Below are 12,671 nucleotides of genomic sequence, written 5' to 3'. Positions count from 1 at the left end.
GCCTTTTTCTTTCCCTTATGTTGTACATGCAGACTACCTGCCCTAGGGCAGATGTAGCACTCACACCCTTAATCCTAGCTGAAACTGTGCCAAACTAATTACTAATTTACTAATCATACACCTTTACTCTAAACACCACTGTAGATTCAACTACTTCTTTAAAGCCTGCCCCCCATTACTACATGAGGCTTTGCAGTGGACATCTAGACATAAACTATAAAAGTATCATAGGCTGGACATGTAGTACATGCTTTAGTACTAGTACTTGGGAAGCTGAGGCAGGAGGATCACCATGAGTTTAAGGCTGGCCTGGGCTACATAATATATTTTAGTCTTAAGTCTCTGTGACTCTGCCTCACTGATCTATCACAGCTGAGGTATAATCCATTGCAGAGGTCATTTTTAGGTGTAAGCTGAATTATTAAAAACACCAGAACATACAATTATTTTTATACAAATACAAAAACATATACAAAATGTATACAAAAACATATAATTATTTTTATACAAATAGAAAATGGGTTTTTAAAAACAGAAAAAGAAAACAGATTTTTCTCGTTTCCTTGAATTCATTAACACTGTATAAGACAATTTAAATTTTCTGTCTTATACAGTGTATGCCTACCCTGCACTTGGGACTCTGAAGCAGGAGAATCTCCTTGAGTTTGAGGCCAGCCTCCGCTACATAATAAAACTCTGCCTTTAAAAAAAAAAATTATTGGTACCTTTTAGATATACGTAATAATCATCATAGGGAATTTGTACCTGTACATGATATATCTTTTTTTTTTTCCATTTCCTTCCTCTCCCTTCAACCCTTCTTGCCCTGCTTGTTTACAAAAGCTTTTTTTGTTTTTTTTCCCTTTTTTTTTTTTTTGCTGTACTTTTTTTCCATTCCGCTCCCCTCTGCCCTTGTTCTCTTCTCATTTCAGCATTTTCTTTCCATTTCCCAGAATCTGTTATACATTTTAGTCTTTATTTACATTTTTGGTTTCTCTCATCATAGAAACAATGTGGTAGTTGAACTTGTGTTTGATTTATATGGTCTCATGGTCCCATTTAGCTAGAAATGTCTTAAACTTACCTTTATGGCAGAGTAGTACTCCATTGTATACAAAAAGAAAAAGAGGGAGGAGGAGGAGGAAAAACCACATCTTTATCCATTCATCAGCTGATGGACATTTGGACACAAATACCTGAGATACTTAAGATACCTTGTTTTGGCTCACAGTTTCCAAAGTTCTAGTCTACAATTAGGTGGATCCATTGCTGTTAGACTTGTGGCAAGGCAGTACATCATAGCAGAATCATATCGTAGAGCAAAATGATTCATCTCATGACAGAGGAAAGAAGGAGACAGACACAGAGTCCTATTGACCCCTTCAAGTCAAGATGTGTCCTAACCTCCCACTACACCTCACTTAGCTTTCACTACTAGCTCTTTGGGGACCAAGCTGACTTGGTTACTTTTCTCATCGCTGAGCCAAAATATCTGGCACCCAACAGCTAAAATAGGAATGACTTCTTTAGCTCACAGTTTGTACAGATTTCTGTCCCTAATCACATGGCTCCAAGGCAGGGTGGCACATGGCAGAGGGACAGTATTTCATAGCAGCAGAAACCAAGTGAAGAGAGAGATAAACCTCTTTCTGTCTCTTTTATTGTGTCCAGGTTGCCTGCCTTAGGACAAGTGTGGCACTCACGACCCTTATTCCAGCATTACACCATGAATCAGTCACAAACTAGATTTCAGCATCTTCCGAAAAGCACTCTCACCATGACTGCATGAGGCTTTGAGGGGGTCATACAGACACAAACCATAACACATGCCTTTACACTTGAGCCATAAGGAAACATTCCATCCAAACTAAGGCACTAAACTTTATGTTGTTCCTTTAGCTCTAAAATCCTTGAGTGGCTTTTTCTTTTGTCCAACAGCAAGGAAAGCACATTAAAAAGAACTATTTTGCAGGGTTTATGGTACATATCTGTAATCTCAACATTCTGGGAGGCTGAGGCAGGAAGATTGGAGATGCAGTTTAGTGACTTAGTAAGACTTTCTCTCAAAATAAAAAAATCAAAAGGACTGAGAATGTGCCTCTCTGTGAAGGCCCTGGGTTTAATCCCCTGTACTGGAGAGAGTTTTTTTTGTAATTTTTGAAAAACCATTGAAACTTTCACTACTTGATGTACTATTTCTGAGTAATATTTTTATCCTTGACATAGCTTTCAATGAAGGTTAAAAACTATTCTTTCAGAAAAATTGTTTTCAAATGTGTATAGGCTGATCTGCAAGGTTACCAAAAGAGCTTTGAAGTGTGGTTCTTTCTCCGTTTCTTTTCCCCACTTCTAAATGTTCTTTTTTTGATTTTCCAGCTGCACGTTATGAAGAAGGAGAATCAGAAGCAGAGAGTATCACTTCCTTTATGGATGTTTCAAATCCTTTTTATCAGCTTTATGACGCAGTTAGGAGCTGTCGAAATAACCAAGGGCAGCTAATAGCGGAACCTTTTTTCCATTTGCCCTCAAAGAAAAAATACCCTGATTACTACCAGCAAATTAAAATGCCCATATCCCTACAGCAGATCAGGTAAGGTCACTTCTGCATTACGCAGTGTAAATATTTGTTTTCTTATGATCAAGCCTGCACATATTCCATCTTGTACTGGATAAGGATATTAAAGGTAGAATGCCTTTATCTCAAAATTTATTGTTTTTTCTTACAGCTCAACAAAGTATAAAACTCTTTATGTTTATACTTTTCATTGATATTGGAGTGATGATAATTTATTTGTATTTAAAGTCTATATACTTGAATCTCCAGAATAGCTATAGTCAGTTCTTGGAGAATTTATTAGCTAAAACTAAACATGAAATATAGCTCCTCTTAGTTTCCCATTTCTCTTTAGAAAAGTTATGTTTTGTTCTATTTTTTGTTCTGTTATAGGGCCTTCTCTATATTGCCTGAACTGGTCTTGAATATGCATGCACTCAAGTTAGAAAATGTTAATGTAGGGGTGGGGTTAAAAAAAAAAAAAAAAAAAAAGAAAATGTTAATGTAATCATTGGGAAATCAACGAAGCAACATGCTTAAACCCTACCTAGTATCATTAATAATAGTAAGAAATCTCAATAATAAAAACCCAATTCAAATATGGGCAGAGCATATGAATGGATTTATGGATTTCTTGTCCATGTAGCCTATTTCTCTTAAAAATACATAAATGGCTTAAATAAGCACATCGGGAAAAAAAACAACATCACTGATCATTAGAGAAGTGAAAAACTAAAACTACAATGATATATAAGGGTTGGGGATTTAGCTCAGTGCCATAAGCACCTGCCTTGCAAGCAGGCAGTTGTGAGTTCAATAATATCACTTTACACTGTTATATTAGTTACTGTCAAAAAAAAAAAAAAGAGACTGGAGTGAATATGTGTTTCTGAGTATGTAGACAAAGTGAGACCCTTCTACACTGTTGAGAAGGTCGTACACTGGAAAATACTGTGACAGTTTCAGAAAATTGAGTTTTACTGTATCTAGCATATTTCCCCCAAAATAAGACTGGATCTTATATGTATTAGTTTTTGCTCCAGAAGACTCAATAGTGCTTATTTTCAGGGAATATCTTACTTTTTCATGATAACAATCTACATTTATTCATATACAGAAATGTACATTTATTCATATGCAGTCAAGTCATCATCTTGTGGAACATCATTGAAAATCTAAACCCCAAATTCCAGTGTAAATTTCTTGTGACTTCATTTCCTGTAGAACTGTTGGCCCTAATCATTCATGTCCAGCAACAGAGCACTCCTTAAATGAGCACTTCTTGCCAATGTAGCCTATTCATAACACATAATTTGTAACACAGCTGTCAGCGATTTTATCCCATGAATTCACCCAAATCATGACTTCTTGCAGACAGGGCTTTACAAAGTTTCCATCAAATCAAATGTTAACTGAAGTCTTCTGAGACAAACATGGCAACAAAAACAAGGGTCATTAGGCCAGGGGTATAGCTCAGCAGCACAAACATCTGCTGGCAAGTGCAAGGTTCTGAGTTTGATTGCTGGTACCAAAAAAAAAAAAAAAAATGAGGATGATTAATGATGGAATAAAAGATTGTCCACCTGAAAGTGAACAAAAATTGCAGCACCAAAATTCAGAAAACTTATTATCTTTATTTTACACAAGCGCATTAGATACATCTCTTACAACACAGGACATACTGAATTATGAAGTTTGTGTTAGATACAACTCTGTCAGTTTGTTATTAAGTACGCTTCTTATTCGTACACTGTATCTGTACTTTGGTCATTTGGCAATAACTCAAGTTCATCTCTTTACCTAGCCTTTTATCTTTTGTCCAGAGGCAGCTGCTTGGGTATTTGTAATTATAATTTATATTATTTAAGTATTTAATGCCAGTAAGATTATTAGTAGTTACTATTATATGATTCAATATATCCATCATGTGTTACAACAGACATATTAAATGCATCTTTCTGGCTGATGATCTTAACTGGGACTTATTTTCAGGAAGGGCTTATTTTATGAACATCCTGAAAAAAATTGAGCAGGGCTTATTTTCTGGCTAGGTCCTACTTTTGGGTAAATACAGTATATGACCTAGCAACTCAACCTCGAGAGTGCTGGGATTACAGGTACGTACCACCAAACCTGGCTGCATTGAAATTTTGAATGATAAGCATTTAGGCTATTAAGGCTTTCTAAGGTCCCAGAACCGATGATGCTTGTCAGGAACCTGCTGTTCCTGGGCTCCTATTGTATTCTATAGAGCAATAGCCATCTAGGGTTAGTGCTGTCCACTGTAACTTTCTGCCAGGAATAAAAAGTCTTGTATTACTTATGTCATCCAGTGTGATGTTAATCACTAGTCATACTGGCTGGTTAACACTTGAACTGAGACTTGCACAACCAAGGGACTTGATTTTTTGTTTTTATGAGGCAGAGTCTTGCTGTGTAGTTTAGACTAGCCTTGGACTCACTATGTACCCCAGGCTGGCCTCAAACTTGTGGCTATCCTGCATCAGCCTCCCTGAGTCCTGAGATTACAGGCATGTACCACCATTCCCAACTAAGGAACTTCATTATAAGTTTATTTAATTTTAATTTCAGCAACCATATGTGATGAGTGGATGCTGCATGATGTGCAGTATGAAGTGTGCTTAGAAAAACTTTATTGCACTAACAGACACATTGACATTAATTCCCTTTAAAATACACTCCCTTGCTTCAGATACACTCCTTTACAATCAAATTTATGAACCAAGGTACCACTGCAGAAGTAATGGCAATGTCTTTTTATTACAATAAGATATTTAAGGTGAAATATTCACTATACTTTTTAGTCACCCTGCATACAGTCAACCATAAGAAGATTTGTTGGCATAATAAAGTCTCCTCAAAACCAACAAAGAATAGAAGGGAGAAGCTAGGGAGGTAGCTTAGTGGTAGGGCACTTGCTTAGCATGAATCTCAAATTTCAGCTTGACATTAATTCTCTATAAAATATGCTCCCTTGCTTTAGATACATTTATCTCATCATTCTTGCCTCTTTCTGAAGCAGTTAAAAGTTTTCATTGATAGCAGTTTTTGTCAAATTAAACATTACAGCATATCCTTATCAATCTTCACTGGATCTGGCATGTCACCATGAAAAAAGAGAGAGCATGAAGTAGTATGTTTCCTCAAATCATTTTCCACTGTGTTGTTGGGTTGTCATGTTTTATTTTCTATTTTTCCCATTCCTTCCCCTTCTACCCTGATTGTCATTAGTTTGAAAAATATTTGTGTATCTAGCAGAGATTGGATTTTACAAGTTTTAGTTCTCATTTTTTTTGTGAGTTTTGAGAATAACTAGGACTATACCCTTTCAGTTGACAGGAATAATCTCAGGGTATAATTTAAAATCGGATGCTAGCTGTATTAGCTGGTACTGAGAACAGAATTTGTGCTTAGTTTTTGCTTTCTTGCAAAGATATTTTGTAATATTTTTACCTTCTTAAGCACTACAGGATCTGAATATAATTTTTGGTAAACTTTATGTACAATAATGTACACCAAATGGACAATGCCATTTTAAGAGAAAGTTTTAACTCTATATTTACTCAGTGAAGTTGTTTTTACATATTTTCAGTAATTTTAATACTGTTTTTGTGATTTTGATGATTAATATGTAGATCCTTCAGTCAAAAGATTTAAATGTTTATCCTATACAGATTCATAGTTAGAGCAAGCTGTGACTCTTCATTTTTTTGTAAAGTACATAAATCTTTCTGAGTTTTAACTAGGAACGTAACACTAATTTTGTGATAAAGGCACAAAAACATGGATCTTACTCTTTCTGATATTTTTGTTGAATTTTTAATTTTATGAGGTTTATATATTAAACAATGGGTATATAACTGAAAAAAATCACAAAAATAAAGTATCATTTTTAGTCTTTATTGTTTATAAAAAAATTAAAAATTTCAAAATCATCTGTTTTTTACAAAGTCTAGAAAAGAACAACACAAAATTTTATTTGTAAATATGAGCTGCAATGAAAATACCAATATCACTTTACAAAAAAAATCTTAAGTTATCACACCTAAGGCAGTCTGCACACATGACAACAGCACATTCCAAACACATATCATTTACACTGCCAGCACATGGTCTTTTTGTAGGACATACTTGACATCTCACCAGTCTTATTGTTCTGTCAGGTGGTTCTTATTCTGTTATACAGCGTGTAATTAACAGGAACATAAAATCTCAATAAAGTATTAAATTCTTAATTTGTATTGTGCATTTAGAACAGACATCAACATTTTTACACCAGCTGTGTACTTGCTTACAGACCCTAAAAGGTAACATCAGAAATAATTTCCTATATGAATGACACTGAAAATATCACTAAACTCTACCATAGAAATAAGCTTTGCTTTAACTGTCACACTCAATGCAGTCTTCACACATGATAACTGCATGTTATATGCACATATCTCGCATACAGTGACGGCACATGTCCTTAGCTTATGTGGCAATCTTGTCACCTCTTTTCTTGTTTTGTCAGAAGCTTCTATTTTGTACAACATGCCCTTACCAGGGAAATAAGATACCAATAAAATAAAGTATCAAATATATAATGAGTGCTTAAAATAGATATCAGCATTTTCACATCAGCTGTTTATTTGCTCTCAAAACATAAAAGATAATATCAGAAATAAAAACCTATGAACTACAGTGTAAAAAGTAAAATATTTATACAGTCTGAAGAGAAACCAGAGAATGTGAAGGTCAATAGTACCAGTTTTTCTTTGCCATATATGAGGCCAATGTTACATCTTTCTGAAATCCAAAGATTGTACCATACAATTCTTTGTTTTGAAATTGCAACATTTCATTTGGAATGTTTGCATTGTTCTTACAGTTTCTACACTATTTACCTTTTGTTCTGTTAGCAAATGCAACATCAATTGAAAACTGATAAATCAGTTGTCTGAATCACATTCTGATTAATTTGGGAGATTGGAGAAACAAGTCTGTTCACTACATCATTTGGTTTATTAATATACAGATAACCTCATGGCTTGAGTTACAGGATAAATGTCTAAATTAACAGCATATTGTGTTTTCACCTATACAAGGTCATAAATTTTTATCCTATATTTTGACTCATTGCTTTTGCATAAGTCTTTTACATTCCTGCTATCACTAAGAGAAATCCCTGTTTAAGTACAGTAGACCTATAAATGCTTTCAGTTCAGCTAGTGAAGTTATCATAAATACATTTTTAATATGGCTGTTTGTACATATGAATGTTTTACTTGAATTTCAGCCTTTGTGTATTTCACAGCATCTTGTACCATTTTGTCTGTTAGAATTTCCAACACTGAGTGGCAATTTGGCATTTTGTCCAATAAACTTCACTCCTGTCAAAACCCTCACTAAATTTTCAGACCTAGTTCTAACATTGAATCATTCCATTTGGTTGCATGACCATTTTGCAACATTTCAACTAGTCAAATATATACTCACATTGCCATTTTCTTTGTCATCTGAATTAAAGAGATCTGCATTTCCTGTGTCTACCAGTCAATTCTTGCTCCATTTTACTGTCACATGAACTTGGATCATGTAGACAGTGTCAAAGTCATCATCTTCACTATCATCATTATTGTTGTCATATGCCCACACCACTCTTCTGTCATGAAAGCATGTATTTTACCATAATAGATCATCTTCACCATCTGTGCATGAGTAATCTGATGATTCACCTTTGACCTCCTCCAAAACTTGCAAATCTTGTTTTTCATGTGCCATTGTACTGAATTGGGCTGCTTAGAAAAATCAAAAGAAAAATATTTTTAACCAATCTTGGTGTGGTGCAGGTATATTTGACCCTTTGTGATGCTCAGGTAAACATATACAAAATCAGACAACATAAAATGGATAAAAATCCCATCTTGTCACTTTTGCACAGATACACACGTCTTACCCTTTGTCATACCAAGTAGATAAATACAAAGGTTGATTCCTGTTTCCCTCAGGGATAGCTACCGAGACTCTCAGCCAGCTACTGTTACACTACAGTACAAATTTTCAGTAGAAAAGTAAGTGATGGGTCTGCTAAAACTCAGTGTTACGCTACTAGAAATAGTGTCTAAGATAACAGGATTCTTAGAACTTAGATAAAATAAGGTAAACTTCAGCTTTAAGCTATTGTATAAAGTAATTATATTGGAGGAAATTGTAGTGAATGAACTCTTACAAATCTCCATCTTACTTACTATCATAAGATCTCTTCACTCTTCATAGTTATCATCCTTGCAGGTTCCAGATGCTTTTTCATGGCATTGCCACTACTTTTTATTTTTTAACTCTTTTTTTAAAATCCCCTAATAATTATCACTAGGAAAGATGCCATGTGATGCTGGTCAAGACTTTTAGTAATAATATTTCATAATTTTTATGATAGAAAGTTCTAATCATTTTTTTTTTTTTTTGGTCTTTCACAGAACAAAGCTAAAGAACCAAGAATATGAAACCTTAGATCATTTGGAATGTGATTTGAATTTAATGTTTGAAAATGCCAAACGCTATAATGTTCCCAATTCAGCCATCTATAAGCGAGTTCTTAAGTTACAGCAAGTCATGCAGGTATGATTTCTTAGGTATGATTTTGCTCAGTTTGTTGTATTATTGAAATAATTTCATATGTCACGTGTTCTTTTAAAATATGTCATTTCCTCTTCAGCAATATCAGATCATTGATTTTAACAGCAATTATTGCTAAATACTTTTTCAGAGTTGCCAGGGCTATGTAGAAGAAAAATCATAGATTAAAAAAAAATTAAGCTTGATGAATGGAGGAAATAGAGTTTTGTTCCTTGGATGTAACTTTAGGATTCTTGGGAATTTATGCTTTAATCCCAAATAATATTATCTCATTTAGATTTTGTCCCTCTGATTCTAGACTTCGCCTCAGTTCACATAGGGCTGGTCTAGAACAAAGCCTCCACAAGTGAATTAATCATTGTATAGTGTCCAAAGGTTCCTTTCTCATAGTCCTGAAAGAGCATCTAAAGTTTCTGGTCATCTATTTATAAAACCAAAAGATAGATGTGAAATACAAGTTGGTCCATCTCATTGTTCTGGTTTTTTAGTTTATTCTTGTTTTGTTATTATGTTTTCTGGGCATTGTTTTGATGTGTTTTGTTGCAATACAGGGTACATCTTCAGCCTGTTTTTAGTTTTTGTTCTGAGATAGGGTCTCACTAAGTTGCCCCAAACCATGACCCCCCTGTATCAGACTCTCGCAGTTTTTGTAGAATCGTTCTAGAAGAACAGTCTTTGGGCAAGGAAACAACAAAGACAGTTTTAGGTAACCCGTAGTACCTTAATTTTCTATGACTAACACTGTAATCTTTAATGCTATGAATTCCTAATGTTTCCTTTACAGTATTCTGTAAATATACTCCCAGAGCCTGCTGTGGTTGGACCTTTAGCTCTCTTTGGTAGATGGTCTTTAAAAATACGTGTGTTGGAACTTAGATTTTCCTTCACTGCTCATGTTAAACTATATTGTTAGCCACATTGCACCTTAGAAGTCAAGAATACCAAAGACCCATTGTGAGTTGGCATAGCTTAAATATAGCCACCAGAGCAAGATGTCTTTCCAACTTGCCTCAGGTGACACCATTCATAGTCTTAAATGCTTTATCTAATGTCTGTTCTTCAGCCCACTGGATCCACTTTTAACTTACTTTTCTGTGTACTGGCTTTTTTATTGCACTGAATTATTAAAAATGTTTAATAACTTTAATTTTGTGTATCCTCTAGCTCTTTAACATTCATGTATTTATAGGAGGGCTCAGAAAAGTGAGCCTGACTCCCAAGATCTGCTGTGTTTTAGGCAAAGAAGAAAGAACTTGCCAGGCGAGATGACATTGAGGATGGAGACAGCATGATCTCTTCAGCCACCTCTGATACTGGTAGTGCCAAAAGAAAAAGGTATATGTTCATCTCATAGTCAGAACCATCTCAGTTCCTATTCAATTCAGATAAATGCACAGAAAAAGTTTTAATTGGGAAGTATGAATTCTATTACAAGCTTTAAATGTTTAATGACTTCAACTTCTAGAATTTATTTTAAAATTGAATTATTACCCTCTTTTCTTGTACTTTTTGTTTAAAGGTATCGTATTTGCTTTTAGATGACACAGAGAGGGCCGAGGATTTAGCTCAGCGGCATAAGCGCCTGACTGGCAAGTGCAAGGTCGTGAGTTGTATCCCTGGTACCAAAAGAGAAAAAAAAAAAGAAAATAGATGACACAGAGAAAAATGACAGCTTATGTGCGATGTATATTTTGGCAAAATATGTTATTCTCTTTACTATTTAGATTATTTTTTAAAGTGGCATTTAAGAGTGCCACTTAAATCTAATTTAGATACAATAATTTCTGCATAGTGAATTGCAAAGGTGAACTCTGAGTTAGGAAAAGTAGGAAGAAATTTGGTGCTACCATTGTGGTAAAGTCAGTTAATTGCTCTTGCTCTTCTTTTCCCATGTTAACTTGATCTTTGTGATTTTAAGAATGTCAGGTTGTAAATGATCAAATCATAGCTTATAGTTCATAAAATGTTAAACTAGCTGTTTGGATGTTTTGTGTTTTGTGTTTCATCACTTTTCTGTCAACTTCCCTAATCCTTTCTTCCTCCAATGAATTTTGTGGAAGGGGGACAGTCTCTCTTGAGATTCTAAAGCTGGGTTCCTATAAGCACTCAAGCAAGACCATCTCCTTTTATTTGCCCCTCCCACATGAAGTTTCTCTAGCTTGGTTATTGTGAAACAACATATTGTGAAACACTCAGTTTAAATGTGTTACAGTCTTTGCAGTAGTATTCAATCAGTCCTGGGGCTGGGGATTTAGCTCAGTGGCATAAACACTTGCCTGCCAAGTACAAGGTCATAAGTTTGATCCCCAGTACCCAAAAACAAAAACAAAAAACAAATAGTATTCAATCAGTGAAGGATACTTTAAACAAAGAATGAGGTAATGCCTAATAGCAAGATTTGATAAATTTAGAATTCAAGAAATCATTAGTAGCCATTGACACAGTTCTGTACATAGATTAAAAGATCTAATAAGAGTTACAAAAGGGAAACTATCCTGTCTTTCCCTCTTTTAAAGATCATATGGGGAAAACAATTTTTTTTAGTTTAGAAAATAAATTTGTAGTACTCTGCCATGGTAACTAAATTGATTGGTGTGCCCTGAGATGTAAACCTCCTCCATTACTGGCCTGTGACTTTCATCCTTCCAAGTTCTTAATTCTTTGTTATACCAGGGGCAACAGAGGAAAAATGTGAAACCAGATCATAGACAACAAATCAAGAGCATCCTTGAGTATAATTATATAACGCTACTGCAGCATCACCTGTGTTTGCCAAATCAGTCACCAACCAAAGATAAAAACTTCTCAGGCAAAAGAAGGTAATGGAGGCAAATGTGATGGTACATTTTGTGCCAGCACTAGATGAAGAGAGATCATAAATTAGTTGTGTTTTAAAACAATTCAAGGATGCCAGGCATAGTGGTGCATGCTTGTAATCCCAGCACTCAGGAGGCTGAGGCAGGAGGATCGCCGTGAGTTTGAGGCCAGCCTGGGCTACATAAAGTAAGTTCAAGGCCAGCCTGCACTACATAGCAAGACCCTGTCTCAAAAAAAAAAGAAAAAAAAAATGTTCAAGGAAAAATAAAGTTCAAGGGCAGACCCTTAAAGACTACCTATCTCTGTGGTTTATAGTTTGGGATTCACAAGTAGATTAGATGAAACTTCATTGTCCTAAAACCTACTTAAAGACAAACCAAAAAGCTTGAGCTTTATGTTCTTAAGATGATAAAATCCTATTTCAGACAAAGTCACTGTATTAACAGAGGTTGGCTGTAAAGTGCTCTGTGTAATAAACTGAAATACACAAGTAAGAAATCAACTATAAGTCATCTACCAAAGCATTAAAAGAACAAACTTGGATTTGAGTTGCAAGCATAAGTGAACTTTAAAAGATTGAGAAAATAAGTCTCCTACTTTGGTAACAACAGCAACAACAAAATAATATGATTAACCTTTCAGAACTAGTTTTGTTGAGAGG

The 12,671-nt window shown here is 34.9% G+C and overlaps 1 protein-coding gene across 37 annotated transcripts in view; it reads left to right on the top strand.

Annotated features, from left to right (window-relative positions):
- Pbrm1 (polybromo 1) overlaps nucleotides 1-12,671 on the top strand; it is a 132,674-nt gene that overhangs the window by 45,441 nt on the left and 74,562 nt on the right. For all 37 annotated transcript variants that reach the window (XM_063257221.1, XM_013143857.3, XM_063257234.1 and 34 more), the window contains 3 exons: nucleotides 2,377-2,590; nucleotides 9,034-9,175; nucleotides 10,431-10,528. In XM_063257221.1, coding sequence (XP_063113291.1) covers nucleotides 2,377-2,590; nucleotides 9,034-9,175; nucleotides 10,431-10,528 — 454 coding nt within the window. The remainder of the gene's footprint in view (nucleotides 1-2,376; nucleotides 2,591-9,033; nucleotides 9,176-10,430; nucleotides 10,529-12,671) is intronic.

The sequence above is a fragment of the Cavia porcellus genome, unplaced genomic scaffold (assembly GCF_034190915.1).
Source record: "Cavia porcellus strain 051 isolate PalLab524CR breed Dunkin Hartley unplaced genomic scaffold, mCavPor4.1 scaffold_10, whole genome shotgun sequence".
In the NCBI taxonomy this organism is placed as follows: domain Eukaryota; kingdom Metazoa; phylum Chordata; class Mammalia; order Rodentia; family Caviidae; genus Cavia; species Cavia porcellus.
This window is presented reverse-complemented; position numbering and strand designations above follow the sequence as displayed.